The sequence below is a fragment of the Mustela nigripes genome, chromosome 9 (assembly GCF_022355385.1).
Source record: "Mustela nigripes isolate SB6536 chromosome 9, MUSNIG.SB6536, whole genome shotgun sequence".
NCBI lineage: Eukaryota > Metazoa > Chordata > Mammalia > Carnivora > Mustelidae > Mustela > Mustela nigripes.
In genome coordinates, this window is record NC_081565.1 from 5,987,268 (window position 1) to 6,010,188 (window position 22,921).

Here is a 22,921-nt window from a genome sequence, read left to right on the forward strand (position 1 = left end):
GGGGGGACCAGCCCTGAAGGTAAATACTGGCCAAGTGACACCGACTCCCCGCCAGCTGGTCCGGGATGTGGTGCGCATGACACCCCGAGCTGCTGGACAGCCTTTCTCCCAAGCTCAAACTGTTCAGAGTTACCGAATAAACTAGGGAAAACAAAAAAGTTTGTAAGTGACACGTCACAGGATAAAATGTAGGCTTTATTTCCTATTCAGTAGGTCTACCTCTTCCACCGGGTGAGGGACGATGTGGCCAGTCATGGCCTCTAACGGGTGCAAGTCCAAAGGTGGCTCACACGTGGTGAGTGAATTGCATCACCCTGAACCGGGAAAAGCTTGTCTCTCCCTGACCAGACACTCGAGGGGTTAGGAAAGAGCTGGAACGCGGCTTCAGGGCGAGAACAGGTACAAAAAATTTTAAGCCTTAACTGGGCTTTTTTTGTGTTTTCAAATCTGAGAGCCAGCGAGCACACAAGAAGGGGAAGCAGCAGGCTGAGGGAAATGGAAATGCAGGCCCCCCGCTGAGCAGAGAGCCCGACGCCAGGCTCGATCCCAGGACCCTGCGATCATGACCTGAGCCAAAGGCAGAGACGCTTAACTGACTGAGCCACCCGGGCGTCCCTTAACTTGGCATTTTTAAAAGACTAAAAGTGACCGTCTGTAAGGCACTCCTGTGTCACGAAGATGTGCCTTCCGCATCTCACATATAACCACACCGCGCGCTGTTCTTCTCAAGGGTCTCTGGTCAGGTCACAGCTGTGACACTGACACACACACACACACACACACACACACACACACACACCCCAATTCACACAGGCTGGATCGTCTTATTTCCCAGTTGCCAGCACGGTCCAGCCAGAGAGGGTGCTCGTCCTCAGGGGACACCCGGGACCAGCCGCGTCACACGGTCTTCGTCTGACCTCCAACTTCGACCAGCTATTGCCATGCACTGAAGGATAAAAATGCATAGTTTTTGTAAAGAGTTTCTGATCAAAGGATAGGCAGTTACTCCATTTTTTGGTATCCTTCCCATATTTTAAAATAAGCCACGTCCTATATTTTTCTGTTATACAAGATTCACAAGTAAAAACATCATAAAAAACCTACGTATCCTTGAGAATTCTAGCATTTCTGGTGTCCAATGCCGACATTTCTTTGGCAACGCAGAACCCGCCGGCTGACCGCTCTGGCACGTAGCATCCACGGAGACCGAGCTTGTCCTGTGGATTTCAGAGGATTCTCCGGAGTAAAGTGAGGGATCAACCCACGCATAAACTGTAACTGACATCTCACCGCGGGAACAGAGGACTCAAATGCAAAACCAAGGGCCTCATTCTGATTGGACTCTCGTGATGACATGCAATTGGGTACAAATCTGGCAGCGACTGAAGTTCAGGAGCAGAAGAGGTACCAGGAAGACGGAGATCAACATCAAGTGAGAGAAGGCAGAGGAATTCCAGGACCAGCCAGACCAATGGACAGACCGTGAGGCAGCCGGTCCTGTGTTGCTGCAGAGGCCTCGGCCAGAGACCCCACGCCACAGGCCGCGAGGTCGCCTGGTCGAGGATGCTCCTAGTGTGCAGGCCCGCATCTTCCTGGACACTGCCTGTGCCTGAAGGTGCCACCGATTTCAAGTGAAAAGCCAGTGAACACTCTTGGAGGTTTTCAGCAAGTGCAAACCGAATGCTCCCCAGGTTGCCACAGGGCCCTTGCACTCCCTGAGTTAGAGCTGCAGCTTCTGAGGTGTGGGTGCCGTGGGGTCAGAATGGGTCCTAGATCTCACACAGCTGTTTGCAAGGCACTTCTGTCAAGGTCAGCAAGGGGGGTAGGGGGCAGGATTTTAGTTCATCATCCACCGCAGTTCACAGATGGACGGCTGTCCAGTCCAAGATGACAAGTACACTCAGTAGGTTAGTGTCTGTTAAAACTCAACTCTCAGAAACTTCTATGTCCCAAAAGTCCACAGGTGCAAAGTGCAAACCCCACACAGGGCTTCAAAGTGCTTCCAGAAGGCAAGACCCTCATTTGCTGAGCTCCCAGCGGCCTCTTACCCCGCTTGAGTCAGACATCAGTGAAAATCCAACCGTGACTGCACGGTCTTACAGCCCTTGTCTGAGTAGATTTTCTCGCTTTTGGGGAAAAATGTCATTTCCTCTGCCACTCTGGTGACAATGTCCTCATCTATGACAGAGCCGCGGGCCCTCATCTCCGCCCGTATACACATCTTCACGTGTCTGTACTCCAGGGGGAGGAAGGGGATGAAGTAATCGATGAGGTTTCGGTCTATCAGTCCGCTGTGCCACAGGCCACCTGCAAAGCAAGACACAGCTGGGTCTTCCCATCACTGTCCCTGCCACCTGGCCAAGCTCGCTGCTCTTAGAGGGCCCATTCTGATCCCAGCCCACAGTACATTCTTCCTGTCTCTACCCCCTCGAGATTCTCTTTTTATCAAGCGTGCAACAAGTCTGTTAAGGTTACCCCCACTAGGGGCGCCTGGGTGGCTCAGTGGGTTAAGCCTCTGCCTTGAGCTCAGGTCATGATCTCAAGGTCCTAGGAGAGGGTCCCACATCGGGCTCTCTGCTCAGCAGGGGCCTGCTTCCCCCCACCCCTGCCTGCCTCCCTGCCTACTTGTGATCTCTCTCTGTCAAATAAATAAATAAAATCTTTAATAAAGAAAAAAAGGTTACCCTCACTACCTTGCTCCTGCTATGGGACGTCCCTACTTCAGCGAAGCCAGAGAGGCACAAGGACTCGGAGGCTTTGCAGAAGGCGTAGAGGAGGAGGAGGCTCCGCTGGCAGGGTTGGGGGTTCCTCGGCCTGGGAGACTCACTGTGTTTATTGTTGAAGACTCCGACAGACAGCACGGGTTCCAAGTCCTTCAGCTGAATGTCTTCCCTCTTTCTTCCCGCCCGCCAAAAGTCAAGGGCAATCTTAGTTATGAGGTCCCCACCAGCATTGCTGAATTTGCCAAAGAAGCAGAGTAAAAATTACGTGGTAAGATTCTGTGTCCAGTCAAGAATCACACCTGCTCTGAGTTTCTTCTTAACTGGAGTAGTATTTACTAAGTGCTCCTGGACAAGGACAAAATAAGCGTCTGCCTTCACAGAGCTTGAAATCTGCTTTTCGAGAACTTGCTGCACAACGCTGACTTCTGATAAGCCTCGGATGCACGGGCAGGTAACGAAACTGCCAGTGACCAGTAATATCTAATTCATTTTCTCAGGCCCTCCCGCTCCTTGCCACGCCGATGGTAGCAACCGCGAAGTAAAAGAAATAAAACATTTACTTTCGCCAGGCACCTTTGTCCCTGGGCAACTGAAAGCTCACGGTTGCCAGGACCTCCTTCTAGCACCGGGAGAATGAGTGCCTTGTGTGCCCCCAAGAAACCACCTCGCGCTGACCTGAGAAAGATGAAGATGGCCTTCCGGTAAGACACGCCATCCACCTGCTCGTAGTAGTCTAGAAACGGCTTGATCGCGTCGATGACCCCGGGGTGCAATTTGTCCATCTCGTCAAATATGAACACAGAGCTCGCACACGCACTCACGTTACCCCGAATCCATCCTTGTAACTGGTCCTAGACCAACCATAAAAGAAAGAGGGTGCAGAGGCTCAAAGGAGGTGCTGAGGGGAGCAGCACAGCACTGTTCCCCCACTCCGCAAGAGGGCAAGTCGGGCTCTCTGGGCCTTCACGGAGAGCTCTCGGAAACGGCATCCTAATCCATGCACTGGGTAACAGCTTTTCCAAAACTTTATCTGTAAAACGTGGAAGCTGACAGGAAAAACACCTCTTTGCACCCTACCACCTAACTCAAGTAATGTGCGGAGTGTGACTTTTTAAAGGTATAAGAGGAGCAAGAAACATGAATATTACTTGGTCATGGTTAAGCAGCCGATCATGTCCGCTCACCATGGCCTGAAGGCTCAAGTTAATTTTAGCAGACAGACAGAGGGATAAGCAACTGGAAACTGAAACACGCTTGCACAGTGCCCCAAACCAGCACTTGGACTGACGCAGTGAAAAGAGCTGGTACTTCATGGAAAGCATTATGCCCTATGCTTTCCCAAGACAAAGACACCCAAGCAACAAGTCCTCTACCCCAAAACAAGAAAGGCTCTAGAGGCCCCCCTCATCTAATTACTGTATTTCTAGAGGTTCATGAAAGGATTTGGAAAAACAATAACTATTCCTTCTTTTCAGCAATCTTCAGGCTCAGTCTGTGCGGCCAAGAGCCACTTTCACTTCCCTTTCAGTTCAGTTTCTGTTTGTCATTCAGGTCCTCCCCCAACAGCAGAACTATTAACCTTTACAAAGACGACCTAGACAACTTAATATAAATTAAATGTAGACAAAGTATCTCCAAAGGATGAACGGGCTTAAGAGTCAGTTCTTTGAGGCTTGCATTTGAAGAATGAAAGCAAGGCCAAGGATTTGAATGTAAAGGAGAAAATAAAAGCGACTGGGTGGGGCAGGATCCTCTGCGCTATTGGTGGGAGACCTCAATGAAACCACATCAGAACCAATCATTTAAGAGGGCTCCGCTTCACCAGGGGCTGAGAGGAAACACCGAACACGCCCATTCATTGCAGAACGTGGCTGCTGCCCCAGAAACCTCGAATCTGGAGATTTGGGCCCAAGTTTCTGACTTGCTACAAGAACAGAGAGATTGTAAGGCACAAAAATCCCCTCATGGCTCTTTAAATGGAAATAACGTTTCCTGCCCCATTGTATCATTTTGGAATCAAAGGAGAAAAGCGTTGTAGGAGAGCTCTGCAACAGCAGAGCGTTACTGGGGACGAGCGTGCCTTAACTCAGTGGGGGCCCAGGGCTTCTGCAGTGCAAAGGGAAGCAGCAGAGGCCGGAGTTAGTGAGCAGGTTGCCCAGACCAGTCCTAGTGTCCGGCGGGCGGGATCAAGGGATTCTCTTGCCTGGTACAGTTTTATCTGCTGCTCGTGAGGAAAGTGCAGCGTGGAGACAAACAGGTGGACAAAGTTACTCTTCAGGCCTTTTGAGTGAAGATTTTCTGCCACAATCTGGCTGACAAAATTCTTGCCCGTGCCGGCCCAGCCATGTAAGGAAAGAGTCAGCGGCTTCTTGGGATTTTTGTTGTTCTTGAAGCCGGTCAGCGCCTTGAGAATCACCTCTGTGGCCAGATGCTGCCCAAACAGCTTCTCCTCTAATTCCAGCTTGAGGGCTGCAAAAGCCAGCCGGGAGAACAGAGAGAAAAATACACATTAGACAGGCACCAGAAGAGCAGCACTTTCCCCAGCTGGCCAGAGCCAGAGGCACGTATTAGCAAGCGGTCCAGCAGGGCGTCTGCCCAACCCCAGGGCTGGCCCGGAGGCAGAACCTCGGGTTGAAAGTCACACGATGCCACTTCTAAGGATATGCATTAGACGGATGTCATCCTCAATACTCCAGTGTCTGATAAGGAAGCTAACGTGTTCGTTCATCCAAGGATTAGCCTTCTCTTGACCGAGCTACAGGCTGTGCCCCAGCCGCCCCTGCTGGCTTGTAAGAAAACCAAGGGCCGAGTGTGGGCTTTCGGGGTAGCCGCCTCACGTATGAAAACTACTTAATAGGACTGACATGGTGCAAAGCGCTGGGCGCGGGGCTTTCGCTTCTTCTTACTGTACTCGCAGGGAATCCGGGGCGTTTAAGAAGGAGCTCAGGCAGATCTCCACGATCTGGAGCGCGGGTGTCAGAGAGCAGGGCTTCCAGGGCTGGATGTCGGACCGAGACCCCGTCGGTGCCCCCCGCCCCCGCCCAGCTCAGGGTGAGCGCCTCGCCCCTCGCGGGCCGACCCGCCCTACCCGACGCGTTGAGCCGCTGCTCCTCGCGGCAGCACTCGGCGAAGCGGCAGTAAAGGTCCTTGTAGGACAGGTAGCCGGTGAGCGCCGACGCGGCCCCGATGGCGATGCCCACGGTCATGGGCTCGAACGCCGCCACCGCGTGGACCGTCAGCAGCAGCCCCAGGGCCACCCCACGTCCCAGGCGAGCAGCCCGCCACATCGCCCCACTCCTAGCCCGCCAGCCTGCGCGCCGTACTGCCCGCCAGCCAAGAGCCAGGCCGGACTTCCGGCTGCGTCACTTCCGCCCCGCAGGACCCCCCCCCCTTGCCCCTCCTCCTTCCCCGGGACGGCCATATTGGCGGAGGCGGGGCTTTGTACCGCCATCTTTGTGCGGGGCGCCGGAGCTGTGCGGTGCTTCGGCTTTCGCGAGCCCCATGCCTGCTTCTCCCGGTTCTGTGTCCTAGACCTTTTCCGAGCCCCCGCACTTGGCTTTGTCCGCCTGGAGCTGCAGGGAGCCTTCCCACGTCTGCCCACCTGCCTGCCTTCCTGAGACGGCCGGGCTGCGCTCTGCGGGCCCCCCCGGGGGCGGCACGAGGAGTGCCGGGCTCCGGCGCACGGTCGGAGCCGCAGCCCGTCGCGGCCTTGCGCAGGCCTGCGAGGCCGGCCCTTCGGCGGGTGCTGGGAGGACCGCAGGGAAGCAGCGGGGGTCGGTCCTGGCCGTGCGCGGCCCCCGGGCAGGCGGTGGGAGCAGCCCGGGGAGCAGGGACGGCTTCCGTCTAAACTGGGAACTCGAGGAGCTTCTGGAGCAAGACGGGAGCAGGGGAACGCTTGCCCGGAGAGCAGGCGGTGCGGTGGGGGTGGGGGGGCGGGTATTTCCCGCGCGGGAGGCCGGCGAGAAGGAGCGCGCGGCGCTAGGGGAGGCTGGAAAGGGAAACCCTGCAGGCGCCGTGGGGAGTCCGCGCTCTGTGCAGGAGGCCGTGGGGGGCCACGGAAGATGGCCCACGGGGGGCGGCGGGGGCAGAACGGAGACCACCCTGGCTGTTGGGCTCGGTGAGGACACCGGTCCAGGGGATCTTGGCCCAGGCTTTCCTGAAACGGGTTGAGTTGACCCCTCAGCCAGCCGCTCGACAGATGTTTGATGAGCCCTGGCTCAGTGTCCGGTTCGGTGCCACATGCTGGGGACACAGCGGGAGCAGGGCAGAGGCCCGGGCCTCGCAGAGTTCTCGGTCGGGGGCGAGGGAGACAGACGGGCGGCAGGTGGGTCGCCGCCAGTGCGGTCCGTGGTGTGACGTGGGACGCCCAGAGGAGGCACCTTACTCAGTCTGCGGGTTCGGGGAGGCTCTCCTCTCCTAGCTCACTTGAGACCCGAACAATGAGTAAAATTGCTGTGGGCCTAGATTCCGTTGGGTATGCTAGAAGAGCAGAGTATCATCTTAAAATGTTAATGCATTAGACAGGAAATTGGGTCTTTTGTAACCATATAAACTTGCGATGAAAATGTTCAGTGTCGATCTATGTATGTATGTATGAGCAAACGCCATGTGAAGACCCCTCCCTGGAAATCATACCCTGCTTAGAAGGCATTGACTTTTTTTTTTTTTTTTAAGATTTCATTTATTTATTTGGCAGTGTGAGAGCACAAGTAGGCAGAGTGGCAGGCAGAGGAAGACTGAGAAGCAGGCTCTCCACTGAGCAGGGAGCCTGATGCGGGGTTTGATCCCAGGACCCTGGGACTATGACCCAAACTGAAGGCAGACGCCTAACCAACTGAGCCACTCAGGTGCCCCAAAGGCATTGACTCTTCATCCCCATGTTAACTCTGCATTTACTTTAAATAGTTGGTGCCTCCCTTCTGGATTAGTAGCTCCCAGGAAAGGACATACATATGGACCCAGAACTTTGTTCTCTGGCAAAATGGCCTCCTTCCTCGCCACCGTCAGCCTCTTCGTTGCCACGCCTTCCCTGTCTCCCACCCCACAGTCCTGTCCTGCCCTGAGGCTCTCTTCTAGACCCCTTCTGTCTCCCTGCTCTCTCTCTGGGTGAGATGCCCCAACTTTCTCCCTCAAAACCCTGCATCTGGCTGGACATCTCCATTTGGCTCTTCTCCAGACATCTCAGTACCCAGACAAACAGAAAACTTGACTGTTTTCTGCCAATGCCCCTCCCCCCATGGTCCTTATCTCAGGAAGTGGACCTGTCTTCCACCAGCTGCATAGACCCAAAGCTAGTGGTTGTCCCGGATTCTTTTCTCCCCCAGTCCTCCGCCTCTAATCCATCGGCAGGTTGCTGACCCCATGTTCAAAACCTCTCCAAAGCTCTTCAGTCATCATCTCCATCTCCTTGGCCACCCCCCCGTCCAAGCCTCCATCATGGATGGCCACGGTAGCCCTGTAGGGGGTCCCCTGCCTCTGCCCTCCTCCCGGATCTGTACTGCCCATGACAGAGACAGGTGGTGTTTTTGTAAGGGCCTATTTAGCCAGAGCGGCCCCACCTCCGAGGAGCAGCCATTTTGCTGTTTATGCAGTAAACCTTAAATTGACCCTGCCCTCCCCCCAGGGGAACTTATTTAAAAGCAAGTCCAGGTAACCAGTCTGGGGTAACAAAGCCCAAGTACAAGAGTGGCTCAGGTCAGGTGGAGATAACAGCTGGAAATGCAGGAATGAGTCGGGTGGAGACATTCAATCAGTAAAGCACGCAGACTGTCTCCCTAGCTACCGAGTGTGGGACCCGCCTTTTGCGGGGGGCAATTCTCACCAAGGTGATAGGCTAGTGCAAATGTCTACTATGGGGTGAATTGTCAATTGGCCACCCATGTGTGACCTAGCATGACTGTGCAGCTTTCTCTGTATTGCAATCTCATTGGCCACCTGTGTGTGGCCAGGCTCGACTACAGGCCTTTGTTCTATAAAAGTTAGTCTGTGAGGCAGGGAGGGATCGTCCTCTCTTGTAAGGGGGAGGCCCCGACTCATCTGTTTGACGGTCGGTTTGATTCTCCATGCTTGGTGCGAAATAAAGCTTTGCTGGACCTTTGCTTTGTATCAGTCTTGCTCCTTTGACCATGGACCCATTATTGGGGGACCCACATTGGGGACCCAACATTTTCACGACAAATGGGATCGTGTCACTCCTGCGTTCAGCCTGCCCATGGCTTCCAAAATCCCTTAAGAAAAAATCCACCCTTTTTATTCTGACCTCAAAGCTCTACCTGTTGTGCCCTGCCTTCCTCTCAGACCTTCACATCCCACATACCTCCTTGTTATCAAACCCACAGCCTCGTCTCTCTCCTGAGCATCCCGTTCTTTCTGCCCTGACTCTTGCTTCAGAGTCTCACCTGGCTAAGATCTTCCAGGCCTCAGCTTGAGGCCCACCTGCTCTATGTAAAGTAACCTCACGTCCACCCCTCGTGGCCCACTGTCCCTATCACCCTGTTTGTGTCCTTTCCTACTGTCACTGTTGGGCTGGCAGAAAGGGCTACTTAAGATGGCGAAAGTCCCCGCCACAAGACCTGAGCTCGGACAGGAGAACAAAGGCCCAAGCAGGAATCTGAGACCCTCCAGCCCCAGGCTCCCATGGACCAAAGGGACCCTGACAAGCAGGAATCTGAGACCCCTGCCCCGGGCTCCAGTGGACCAATGGGACCCCGATGAGCAGGCGAAATATCCAAATAAGGGAAACTTGCCAAAAGACCCCTGAGCTCCCCTCGAGACCCCTTAAAAGCCCCCTTCTCCCTGCCTTGGGCGCGACTTTCCCCACTCTGCTTTCCAGAGTCGCGGAACCTCGCCCGCGGGTGCCCACCTCCTCCTGGCGCAACTTTCCTGGCTCCCCTTCTCCTGAGCCCTGAAACTTCGCCGGAGAGTGTTTTTAATAAATCTGGCCTTGCGCCCACTTTGCCTGGTGTTGTGTTTATCTCGCTGGAAAAAACTTTACAATCCGTCTCTTGCACTGGACTGAGGGCTTCAAGAGGGACCTTATCTGCTGTGTTCTGTTTCTCTAACTCTCAGAACGGTGCAACATATACAGTAGGCGCTCAGTAAACATGTTTAACATCCAAGCATAGCATACAAACTCTGAACTGAGGGCCAGATATGCCACGATAGACTAAATGTTCCCATCCCCCAAAATTCCTATTCTGACTCTGACGGTTTTAGGAGGAGGGGCCTTTGGGAAGTAGCTGGGTCACGAGAAAGGAGCCCTTAAGCCCATTAAGATGTTGATAATTGGGGAAACTGGGTGAAGGCTATATGGAAACTCACTGTACTATCTGCAGATTTTCTGTAAATCTAAAATAAAAGGTTTCTTTTGTTTAAAAAAAAAAGCAGTTTTGTTTGTGCTACTGTCTGACAATCAGTGATGTTGTAAAAATCATAATCACACAAGATTTAATTCTCCTAAACTGAAGTTGTTTTGTGAAAGTGTGTAAATTGCACTTGCTGGACAGAAATGCTCGAAAGACAGAATGTAGCATATGTGAAACGGGTAAATTATCTATCTCATATCTGTGAAAAGGTGTGAGGGGTAGGGTGTGTAGGACACAGAGTCAGGAGCTCTGGACCCTTCATGCTCTGGCACTGCCCTTGTAGAGAGAGAATCTGATTGGCCCAACCTGGATCAAATATCTTGACCTTGGATCAACTAACCATGGACAGGGGTGTTGTGCCAAAGTAACCCCCAGTTTGGACTGTTCTACACATTTCTATGGCATTTTGTATCCCTAAAATGTATTTCCTGACTTGCCATTTGGTCATTTATTATGAAGCTAACCACTGGAATCCATAGAGGGTGGGAAGATGGCCACAAGAGTAGAGGACCTCCAGGCCCCCTCACAAAGAGCTCTCTGGGGGACAAAGACACACTGGAACCCCAGTGGTGGACATAGTTGAGCCCAACAGTTGCTTTCCAACTACATAATCATTCTGATGCTGCTTTGTGCTCCATTCCTGCTCTTTTAAGAAAATTTAAAAATTTTTAAAAAGAACATGTCTTTCAAATGGACAAAAAATTACTACCATTTACAGTATCTTAGGATACATTGCCTTAGAATGGGAACCTCCAGTACTCTGAGGTCTGCAAGATGGATCTAGAAACCTGGTTTCTATAGAAAAATGAAGACTGTGTAAGTCAGATGAGGAAGAAGGTAGCAGCAGCCAATGGCTCTTTTTTATTAATTGCTATAATACCGTCTTTCGGTGGCTGAGGGAGTCTTATATTTTCTTTAGACATTGGTAGGCACCAAAAGTCTCATAGGACAACTTCGATGCTATGTGAATTCTGCCATTTTCTTCACACTGATGAGGCTCTTGGGTGACTACCTCATTAGAACTACTACTCCATTCATATTAATTTTTGTTACAAATCTTACAAAGGGGAGTGATTCTGGGCATTTAGATCCACATTCTGTCCTAAGGCTGTCTGTTTGGTTTTCATAAATTGTCCAAGCCTGTGCTGGCTGCCGTCCTGTGTCACGGTCACTGGAAGCCCGGCGTCTTCTTCACCCTCCACTCAAACCCCTGGCCCTCATGTTCTACCATTCCCTTTACTCTTTGTCATCGCTCTGTTGCAGCATTGCTTTCAGTGTTTAAATTGTTGATTGAAAATATTCAAAACCACCAGCTTGACTCCTCAAGGCTGTCATAAGTTGAAAGAGCGACCAGAAAAGTCTTGGAAGGGTGCGATCCTGCTGGAGACTGGGCTCGGCTCTCTGGTTTCCCGGCAGGCTGAGATTTTCAGGACCCGAGACAGCGCCCCCTCCTGACCCGCACCTGTTTCCCCGGGAGCTTTGGATTTGACTGTCAGAAGAGGTGAGCCTACCTGTTAGCTTGTGAACCTACCGGAAACTGGGGAGACCTGGGGAGGGAAGCACTAGAGGGTGCTCGTGAGCTGCTGGTCTCAGGACTCAGAGAGGTCCATTCGAATCCTGACTCTATCACTTACTACTTCTGCGACCTTCACAAGGTCACAAAAAATACTGACAACAAAAAAAGTTCAAAGGCTAGATTATTTAAAATGCTGATTGTTTACATTAAGCCCTGTTCTCATCCAAGTCTTATCAATGTCCATATTACCCAGAGGGGTTCTCCTGGGGTGCGTTATGGTTGGTGTTTTCCTTTGTTACTTTGCACACAATGATACCCAGTTTGTTTCTAGGAAATCTTACAGCTATAGAATATTACATATGCTTTTAAACAGCTTTGTTGAGCTAGAGTTGACATGCAACAAACTGCGCATATTTAATGTGTATAGTTAGATAAGTTTTAACATCTGTGTATACCTGTGAAACCATCACCATGGGGACCATCACCCCCAGAAGATTCCTCTCTCATTTTTTCAGCCTTCTCTCTCATCTTCCGTCATGACCCCTCTTCTGCCAGCCATAGATTGGCTTTTAATCACTGTAGATTAGTATGCTTCTCATAGAATATTGCACGTTTTAGAAATAACATTATGTATTTGTGTGTGTGTGTGTGTTAAGTGCTTTCTACTAAATGCCAAGTTCTGGGTGCGTGAAGTCATTATCTCAGTTAATTCTAAAGCACCCTGCGAAGCAGCAGTGGAAATCTCCATTTTACGGATGAAAGAGTTGAGATCCAGAGGGGTTAGCTAATGTGCCTGAGATGCCTACTACAGAAGACAAGCTGCCCAGGTTCAAATCCTGCTTCTGCTATGACCGTGTGTATGACCCTGGACAGGTTACTGAACCTCTCTAGACCCGGTTTCTCATTTGTAGGATGTTTGTAACAATAGTCTCTTCCTTACGGGGTTGCCCTGAGGGTCACTTGAGATGATGAGTGTCAGGGCACCTAACTGAGCAGGGCGCTCCGGGGGGATGACTAAACATGTGGTCATGGCGTGGGAAGTAAATGCAACCAGATAGATGTGCAGTGCACGATGCGAACCGGGGAGCCAGGAAAGGCGGCGTTGGTGTGGGGATCAAGGCTTCTGGAAATGTACCTCCTTGATACCTTGAACTCCTGAACCACTATTGTCTGTTCTGTTCACGTTGGAAAGTGCTCATCTATCTTCTAGGACCCAAAGTGTTCCTGTGTGTTGGCAACTGTGCCTGCTCGCTAGGGATTCCAGTAAACAAGGAAGAGTCGGTGCCGCCCAGCCGGACTCCCCTCTGGTTGTGGGAGTGGGGCACATCATCCCAGCAATTAGAGTTCAGTGTCCTCAGTGCCATGGCAGGGTAAACAATTGCCATTGCCCACTTATAATCCCTTGAAACTCTTTTTAGACTTTATTTATTTAAGAGAGAAAGAGAGCAAGTGAGAAAGAACAAGCAGGGGAGGAGCAGAGGGAGAGCGGGAAGCAGACTCTTCACTGAGCAGGGAGCCCGATGTTGGGGTCAATCCCAGGACCCTGAGATCATGACCTGAGCTGAAGGCGGACACTTACCTGACTGAGCCACCTGGAGGCCCCTCCTGTGAAAGTTTTTCATCCAAGTTCTATCAGCGTCACCTAAGACTGACCAGCTGCCACATGGACACTTCTTTATAAATACAATATTATTGAAAAGCGCTCCAAGGTATTGCTACTGCTACTGCTACTGTTGAAACACTTCTCTGAAAGGTTTCTGAAGAAGCTTTCTCTTCCTTGTGCTTATAAGTACTGCTCTAGTCCCTCACTATTGTTCCCTGACCGCCACCCGTCCCCCAGTCAACCACAGAAGGATGGACCAGGGCGGGCTCTGGAATGACTGGCCTGGCTTGCAAGACCGGCCACACCACTGCAGGCCATGGGTCCTTAGCAATCGCTTATTTCCACTCGAGTCTCAGATGTTCACTCATGAATTCTCTGCAGAGAATTCAGAGTGTTTAACTAAAAGCTGGCTTCTTCTCCCCACTGGGACCCAGCCACCCTCTTTGACCTCCTGAAAGGGTATGGGTCCAAGGGCTGCCAACCCCCTTGATAGCAGAACGCTGTGGGCAAAGGAAATCCGCTGCCCAGAGGGATCATGTTGCTGAGGTCCAAACCCAGTGCTGGGGAAGATGATTAATGGACGGCATCCATAGAGACTGTGGGTTTCAAGCTAAAGAAAACACTGGCACTGGAGTAAGCAGCAAAAGGAAGTGGATCCTCAGGCGGCAGGAGACACACAGTTCCTCACGGAACGTGCATAGGAGCTGGGCATTAAGGGAGGGACATGAGTCAGGCCCGGAGTGCCCGCCTCTCCCCCTCCTTCTCTTCCACCGCCTCTCCTTTGTGGATCTCCCATTCTCTGCCCAGCACCTGGCTTTGTGTGCGCTGCCCCAGACACCCAGAGACCACACGCTCACGGCTTCTTCTCCCCTCCCCACTCTCCACTCCAATTCCAAACTCCCAGGGAAGGGATTCGATTGCCCCGGCCTGGCTCAGGTGGCCCCTGACCCAGCCAGCTGCAACCTGGGGTCACCTGGGGTGAGACCAGGACAGCATCCCCTGGTTTGGAACAATGAGGAAAGGACCGCTCCCCAAAAGAGATCCACCTCTAGTACGGATCTCACAGTCTCCCCTAGCATGGCCCCCATGTCTGCCCCGCCGTTCTCCCTCGGCCCAGCAGCACTGCTCAGCCCCGTTCCAAACCTAGGTCCTTTCACTCATTCACTCAACCTGAGAATTCTTTCTTCCTCAGCCTTTTGTTCTGCTCAGACCTTCAGCAGGTTGGATGGAGGTTCACATAGCTGGGGGAGCGCCATCTGCTTTCCTCCCTTTACTGATTCAAATGTCAATCTCATCCAGGAACTCCCTCGAAAACACACCCAGAAATAACGTTTAACCAACTATAGGGGCACCTCATGACCTAATCCAGCTAACGCATAAAATTCACCATCGCACCCTTCAGAAGAGACCAAGCCCTTCTCTTTGCACCTTCAGACTGGTGACAGTGCTTTACCCCTGGTGGGGAAGGGGGGTGTGTCTTGTCAAGAATGGCAGAGGGGCTCAGATTTCACCCTCTTGCAAATTCACATGCTGGCTTTCCAGGTTCACAGAGGCTGTCAAGGACATGAGCTTCCAGGTCAAAGATAGGGACTTTGTTACTTCTGGCACAGATGTCAATGAGTTTCTGTGAAACGAATGGAATGGTTGGATGGTCTGCAGTCCTAAGCTACACACCCAGGAGACGGCAGTCACCTAGATCTTTTGGGGGAGCAAAAGCCCCCCAAGGTCAGTTCAAGAGATAAGGTCGAAAACATGACCAATTTGGCTATAGCTGGCAAAGTTGAAGATGTGTGTGCCCTATGACCCCAAAATTCTACTCTTCAAGCCTTTCTCGTGTTATGGCATGTGAACGCATGAGTCTGTCCTACTGGGGTCAGTGGAGGGGCTGCTGGGTGAGGTGACGGCGTTCAGGGCTCTGGCTTCCCTGGGCTCTTCCCCACTGCCCACCTGCAGCCCATTCATAGCATACATGGTACAAGCCCAGCCCTAGAAGGACTCACACATGTGCACAGGAGACACATTTGAGGATGTTTGTTGAAGCTCTGTGTGTAATATTAAATGCTGGAATCAAACCTAATTTCCCATCACTAGGGGAATGGGGAAGCAAACTACTGTAGAGTCCTATAGTGGAATATTATGTGGCAGGTAAAAATGGATGAACTTAAACTATGTGTATGAATGTCTACAAGTTTCAGCAACCAGAGTTGAGTGGAAAGTGGCAAAAGGATACGGCACAGAACACCATTTATTTATCTATTAAAACGTACCTGTGCTCCAACTTCAAGTCATAGTACAAAGCTGTAATCAAGGCAGTGTGGTACTGCCACAAAAATAGACACATAGATCAATAAGGCAGAGTAGAGAACCACAATTATATGGTCAATTAATCTTCAACAAAGGAGGAAAGAAGATGCAACGGGAAAAAGTCTGTTCAACAGATGATGCTGGGAAAACTCGACAGCTACATGCAAAAGACTGAGACTGGCCCCGTTTCTTACACCGTACACAAAAATAAATCCAAAATGGGTTGTGCATCTACCTGTGAGCCATGAACCATACATCTTAGAAGAGAGCACAGGCAACAACTTCTCTGACATCAGCTACAGCAACATTTTTCTAGATATGTCTCCTGAGGAAGGGCAATAAGAACAAAAGAAACTTCTGGAACCACAGCAAAATAAAAAGCATCTGCACAGTGAAGGAAACAATCAACACAACTAAAAGGCAGCCTACAGAATGGTAGAAGATATTTGCAAATGACATATCTGATAAAGGTCAGTGTCCAAAATACATAAAGAACTGATACAACTCAACACCCAAATCCCAAATTATCCAATTTAGAAATGGGCGGAAGACATGAACAGACATTTCTCCAAAGAAGACATCCAGGTGGCCAACAGACCCATGAAAAGATGCTCAACGTCACCCGTCACTGGGGAAATGCAAATCAAAAAAAACAGTGAGCGATGACCTCACACCTGTCAGAATGGCTTAAATCAACAGCGCAAGAAATGACAAGTGTTGGCAAAGATATGGAGAAAAAGGAAACCTCAGGAAGTGCTGGTGGGAATGTAAACCAGGGCAGCCACTGCAGAAGACAGTAGGAAGGGTCCTCAAAGAGTTAAAAATAGAACTATCCCTTCAATCGTATAATCACAGTACTGGGTATTTACCCCAGAAATATAAAAACACTAATTCAAAGGGATACAGGCACCCCTATGTTTGTTGCAGCATTATTTTAAATAGCGAAATTATGGAAGCAGCCCAAAAGATGAACAGATAAGGAAGATGTCTCACACACACACACACACACACACACACACACACACACATATGGTGGAGTGTTATGCAGCTGTAAAAAAGAATGAAATCTTGCCATTTGCAACAACGCCGATGGAGGATCTAGAGAGTATTATGTTAAACGAAATAAGTCAGAGAAAGATAAAGGAAATCCCACTCATATGTGGGATTTAAGAAACAAAACAAGCAAAGGAAAAAAAAAGAGAGAGAGGGACAAACCGAGAAAGAGACTCTTAACAGTAGAGAAAACTGCTGGTCACCAGAGGAGGGGTGGGTAGGGGTGGGTGAAACAGTTGGTGGGGATCAAAGAGTATATGTATCACGATGAGCACAGAGTAACGTATGGAATTGTCGAGTCACTGTGTTAGACACGTGAAACTAATATAATGCTGTGTCCTAACTAACTGAATTAAAATAAAAATTGTGGGGCGCCTGGGTGGCTCAGTGGGTTAAGCCGCTGCCTTTGGCTCAGGTCATGATCTCAGGGTCCTGGGATCGAGTCCCGCATCGGGCTCTCTGCTCGGCAGGGAGCCTGCTTCCCTCTCTCTCTCTCTGCCTGCCTCTCCGTCTACTTGTGATTTCTCTCTGTCAGATAAATAAATAAAATCTTTGGGGCGCCTGGGTGGCTCAGTGGGTTAGGCCGCTGCCTTCGGCTCAGGTCATGATCTCAGAGTCCTGGGATCCAGTCCCACATCGGGCTCTCTGCTCAGCGGGGAGCCTGCTTCCTCCTCTCTCTCTGCCTGCCTCTCTGCCTACTTGTGATCTCTCTCTCTGTCAAATAAATAAATAAATAAATCTTTAAAAAAAAAAAAATAAATAAATAAAATCTTTAAAAAAAAAATAAAATAAAAATTGTAATAAAAAATATGTATGTGCTACACGTTGTTTGTGGATTCACACATGTTTAAAGTTAAAAACAAAACATGGCAAGGAATTGATGCATCCCAGTTTCAGCATCGAGATGACTTTTGGGGCAGAAAGCCGAAGGGATGGGGCTTGGAGCTTTCCTTTTATTAAAGACACGGAGAGCTAAAGGGACTACTATAGCAAAATGTTATTTCCTTCGATGAAATAGTTTACAATTAAATATGAGAGTTCAAGTGGCCACGAGGAGGTAGCTTGAACACATCTGGAGAATCTGGTAGCCTGAAAAATGTTGTATTTTCGTCCACGAAGGAGGGGCTCCAAGGCGTTGGTTTCCCCAAACCTTGCCTCACCCAGAGGCTCTTCAGAAGGAGGCTGATGTAGTTCCCAAGTTTGACCACTAGATGGCGCGAGTAACTTGCCCCAAGGGAGAAGCATGTTTTTGGTTTGTTTATTTGTTTGTTTTTGCATGTCAGAGGCAGAGGCAGAGGCGGAGAATGTATCTGAGAGCCAGAGAGGCAGGTAGAGGTAAAAAGCAACACCCGGAAAACAAAAGGACCCCTACCTGACGCAGTAATCCCATTCACTGGTGTTAATGAAGCGTCTATTTCTTAATCCTTGAAATTGTCTAAGAAGCAGTTCTTGGGCATTAACAGGGGTCCAGGTCCTACCCACACGTCTGGCTGATGGCATTTTACTCCTGTCCACTGAATGACCCAGAGGTGTATGTACCCTCTGGAAGGTGGGATGATCTCTTTTTCCTCTCAAGCGTCTGGACTTCAGCAAAAATACCTTGTTTCTGACCAGCTGTGTGATCTCGGGGGATTATCCCAACCTCTCTGGGCCTCAGTTTTCTGATCTGCCATCTGGGATAGTAATAGTACCTGCTCCGGACTGTTAGAAGGGTTAAATGTGATTACACACACGGAGCCCCTGGCACACAGGCCTCTGCCAAATGGAAGAAATGTTAGGTGCTAAAACCCAAACCACTCTAAAGTGAGTAATTCCAGGGAGGGAAGATGAGAAGTCAAGCCAGCAACACAGAGAACAAAGTTTAATGCTCTCCCGAGGGAGGAAGATAGTCCCAAGCACCCAGCCATGGGGAAGGAGAGTTGTTGGATTTGTGATGAATGTGTAAAAGGAGCAGCTGGAAACCCCAAGGTGTTGGGGTGGGGGTGGGGGGGCGACACAATCATTTGCCTCTTTCCCTCCTTAGACAAGTGTTAAGAGGCCAGCTTCCTGTGTAGGCCCCCAGACACGGTGGTGAGTAAGACAGACACCCCCGCAGGGATGTTCTGCTCCCGCAGGGATGCACAGCCCAGTCAGGACAGAACAAATATGTGAGGGTTTGGGGACAAAGGGTGTGATGCGGGGATAAGATCATGAGTCCAAATCATGAGGCCCGGTGAGTCCACCAGAGGTGGGCAGGCCTGTCCAAAATAAGCCTCTGAAACAAAACAGAAGACTATTAGTCAATCTGTTCTGGCCCAGTGACATTTTCAAATAACATAATCAACCATATTTGCAAACCATGTAGCTCACTCTTTTCAGATGTGCAACTCGGTGATTTTTTTGATACGTGTACCAAGTTATGCAACCATCACCACTCATCAGCTTTAAACCAACTCGTCCCCTCCGTATGCTCCCTCCTGCGTATTTACCATTATTTCCTGTCCCCACCCCAGGCAACCACAAATATACTTACTGTCTCTGCAGCTTTGCCTTTTCTGGGTATTTCGCGTAAATAGGTCAGTAACATATGGTCTCTTGCGTCCGGCATCTTTTCCTGAGCTCCGTATTTTCACAGTCATGACTACTCCCCTTTATTGCTGACTCGTATTCCATTATAAGAAGATTTCGTTTGTGTCCCATTTCTGTCTTGCCCATCGCATTTTAACCTGGGGCTGGGGCGTGGACTTCACACCTCCTGTCAGCGTCTTGACATGACGTGCGCAATGAGTGTGTGCGGTTTTTATGGGAGAAGCTCCGTCATTTTCACGGACTCTCCAAGGGTACTGTGACCAGCCTTTCATATATGGAAACATGACCCGGGACTAACTGAGGTTGGTTCAGTGAGATCCAACTAAATTAGGTGGAGTTTTTTTTTATCACTTTGGTCAAAGAAGGAGGACCTTTGCATGGGAACATTGCTCAGAATGTCTCCTGGTAAAGGCTGGAGGGCAGTGGCCAGCAATGACCAAATAGACGTGATCTTGAACCAACGTCCAGGTTGCCCTGGCTCCGCAAGGCTGGTGGGGTTAGATGGTTCTAGACGTGTGCTCGTGGCAGTTCTCCCTGGAGCCAGCATTAAGAAGAATGCTAAGGTTCCCAGGCTAGCCCACCGCATGTGTTAACACCCAACCGTGTGGCCCAGGCTGGGGGGGCGATATAGGGGAAAGAGAGGGAGGGGGGAGAACGGCTCACAGCCCCGTCCCTAATGCGACAAGGTAACACGAGCCTCCTGCTTAGAAAATTGGTAGCATTTTATTTGGGGCAGGGGGTGGGGGGGGGATCTGAACCGGATGGCTGGTGGCTCAGTTGGTTAAGCATCTGCCTTTGGGCTCAGGGCATGATCCCAGAGTCCTAGGATCGAGTCCCACATTGGGCTCTCTGCTCTGCGGGGCGTCTGATTGTCCCTCTGACTTTCTCCCCTTTCGTGCGCATGCTCGCTCTCTCTCTTTCTCTCTCTCTAAAAACAAACAAAAACCGAACTTACAGAAAAATGGAAAGATACTACGACAAACGCTTACATGTCCCTCCCACGGATCCATGCGACGTGAGCCCACTCTCACCGAGCCACCTCTCTTTCCCTTTGCTGATCCATTTGAAGCCCTTTGCGGACATCAGTAAACTTGAACCGTAAACCCTTCATGGCGTCTTTCCTACGGGTAAGGACAACACCTGTAAACCACAAACCACTACCCCACACAGTTTAGTTTCAATATAACACTATTATCAATTATACAGCCCACATTCAAATTCCTCCAATTACCCCAGTACTGTCCTTGAGAGAGGTTGTTGTTTTTTTTTTTCCCCCTTTTTACAAGATCCAATGAAGGACTAAGCCTTGCATTTGGTTGTCATGGAAGCCAGATTTGGAACTGAACCAAAATTAATGAAAATTGCTTGCCTGTGTGAGAACTCGAGGCGGTCAGGTGCCCGAGGGAAGGACGGGACACAGGGCTTCTCGGGGAACCCTCAGACCAGCCGGGTGGGGGCTGCCGCCTACGTTTATAGAGGAGAGGCTGGAGGTCATGTCCTTATCACAAGGCTGCACTGCCATCCCCTCTGTGTGGTAGATGAAAATAAGGCCGCAAAGCCTTGCGCCAAGTCCTCCTGCTTGAGAGTCGGGGAGCCGGGATTCGAACCCGCTCTGGTCGTCTCTAACCAAACCAAATGCACAATCCGGTGGCAACCCTGGGGCGAAGCCAAGACTCAGGGCCCCAAGGCGCACGGTTCCGGGGCGCGCGTTTCCGAGGGGCGAGGTTCCGAGGGGCGAGGTTCCAGGGCGCAGGGCTTGGGTCCCCGCCTCCCCGCGCGGTTTCCTGGGGGTTGGGGAGGGCATCGCTCCTCCACCTGAGACCCCACGTAGGTGTTTTGAAAGACGCCGAACAACAGAGAGGAGGGTCTGTCTACCCGCGGGGCGAGGAACCTTAGGCTGCCTCTCCTCGCTTCCTTGGACTTGAGCTTTTTTTTTTTTTTTTTTTTTTTTTTATGAAAAAACTGTATTTAGATTTAGCCAGCTGGACTCAGTTTAGATGATCCCAATTTTGTTGGCAACATCCAAAGCATCATAGTCAGGGGCCAGCCGAACGTATGCCTTCTTCTCTCCATCAGGCCTGATTAAGGTGTTGACCTTGGCTACATCAATGTCATAGAGCTTCTTCACAGCCTGTTTGATCTGGTGCTTGTTGGCCTTGACATCCACAATGAACACAAGTGTGTTGTTGTCTTCTATTTTCTTCATGGCTGACTCAGTAGTCAGGGGGAACTTGATGATGGCATAGTGGTCAAGCTTGTTTCTCCTGGGGGCGCTCTTTCGAGGGTATTTGGGTTGCCTTCGGAGACGCAGAGTCTTGGGTCGTCGGAACGTAGGTGATGTGCGGATCTTCTTTTTTTTGTGACTGTGGACGCTCAAAGCCTTTGCTTTGGCTTCGGCTTTGGGAGGGGCAGGGGCTTCCTTCTTAGCTTTCGGCGCCATCTTCGTAAAAGGGATTTCCCGGACTTGAGCTTTAACAAATAAAATCAAAAGCCCCATAATGTATGCGTACACTTTAAAATATGTATTTTTAAATCACAGAAACAGGACACGTGCGTGAAGAAAATGAGAAAATACGAACACGCAAAAATAAACAAGAATGTCACATCCCCTCCACCGCGACATCAGAGCTGTTCAAACACCAGCCTTCCGGATCCTTCCCCGGCCAGGGGCTTACCCAGCCTAGGGCTTTGCTTTCCCCGACAATGGAGACCCCACGCGGCAGGATCATCGGATGAGAACGTGCTGTGGCTTTTCTAGGAGAATGTCCCTTGTGTCCGGAGTGGCCGATTTAATGATCCTGGTGGGATTTCATCTGGGGGACCAAACCAAACAGACTCTTTGAGGACCTGCTTTAATCTGCCAGTGACTTCCAGGTTTCCATTTCAGACAATTCTCACCTTACCCAAAGCAAGATTTTATTGAAGATTTCCCAGTTAAGCCTACCCTGTGTTCCATGGCTGCTTTGTTCAAGTCCTCTGATTGTATGTCTTCAGGGTTCTAAGCTAGTGTACCTTTTGTGACAGTGACCTGTTGGGGAGAGGGGGCCCTGCGCTCCAGGGAAAGACCCACCCCCAGGTGTGTCTCTCGGTGTGATGGAACGCATTCCTCCGTCCCCCTGATTTCCTCTAACCTGGGAGTGAAAGCAGAGTTGGGTGGTGTGGAATATGAGCCTGTGATTAAAATCTCCCAAAGTCTGGGGGTGTCAGAGGGGGCTCAGTTTGTTGAGCTGGTTTCTGCTTGGATTTTAATCTCCAGGCCCTGGCATGGAGCCCCAGGTCAGCCTCTGTGCTCAGCGAGGAGTCTGCTGGAGACTCCCTCTCCCGCCCCCATCCCCATGCTCACAAGCTCTCACTCTCTCTTTCTCTCTCTCTCTCAAATAGATAAATAAATCTTTAAAAACTAGAAACATAGGGACGCCTGGGTGGCTCAGTCGGTTAAGCAGCTGCCTTCGGCTCAGGTCATGATCCCAGCGTCCTGGGATCGAGTCCCGTATCGGGCTCCTTGCTCTGCAGGGAGCCTGCTTCTCCCTCTGCCTCTGCCTGCCATTCTGTCTGCCTGTGCTTGCTCTCTTGCCCTCTCTCTCTGATAAATAAATAAAATCTTAAAAAAAAAAAAACTAGAAACATACATAAAATCTCCCACAATACAGAAGTGTGTAACTAAGGAGAGATGGTCAGTCCCCTGCCTTCTGGTCCTTCTCTCCAGAGTTGCCCAGTGACTGGCCGGCTGTTCCTACTTCTAGAACTTTTTCTCTGCTTTTACAAATGGACGGCTGTTTCTGCGTGTGGA

General features: G+C 50.6%; 2 protein-coding genes across 3 annotated transcripts; both read right to left on the reverse strand.

Moving 5' to 3' along the window:
* Positions 1–177: 177 nt before the first annotated feature.
* Positions 178–6,089, reverse strand: TOR1B (torsin family 1 member B). 2 transcript variants are annotated; one of them, XM_059410564.1, is made up of 5 exons: positions 5,812–6,089; positions 4,927–5,192; positions 3,399–3,574; positions 2,828–2,955; positions 178–2,307 (listed from the first exon to the last, which is right to left on the reverse strand). In XM_059410564.1, exons 1-5 carry the CDS (start codon positions 6,008–6,010, stop codon positions 2,066–2,068), a joined length of 1,011 nt encoding a protein of 336 aa, XP_059266547.1. In that variant the 5' UTR covers positions 6,011–6,089; the 3' UTR covers positions 178–2,065. The 2 variants fall into 2 exon arrangements, with proteins under 2 accessions (XP_059266547.1, XP_059266548.1); XM_059410565.1 differs by lacking the exon at positions 2,828–2,955 and having other exon boundaries at positions 2,090–2,307.
* Positions 6,090–21,065: 14,976 nt separating this feature from the next.
* LOC132024994 (large ribosomal subunit protein uL23-like) lies at positions 21,066–21,584 on the reverse strand. Its single transcript, XM_059412178.1, has one exon. The coding sequence runs from the start codon at positions 21,569–21,571 to the stop codon at positions 21,125–21,127; it is 447 nt and encodes a 148-aa protein (XP_059268161.1). The 5' UTR covers positions 21,572–21,584; the 3' UTR covers positions 21,066–21,124.
* Positions 21,585–22,921: the final 1,337 nt, after the last annotated feature.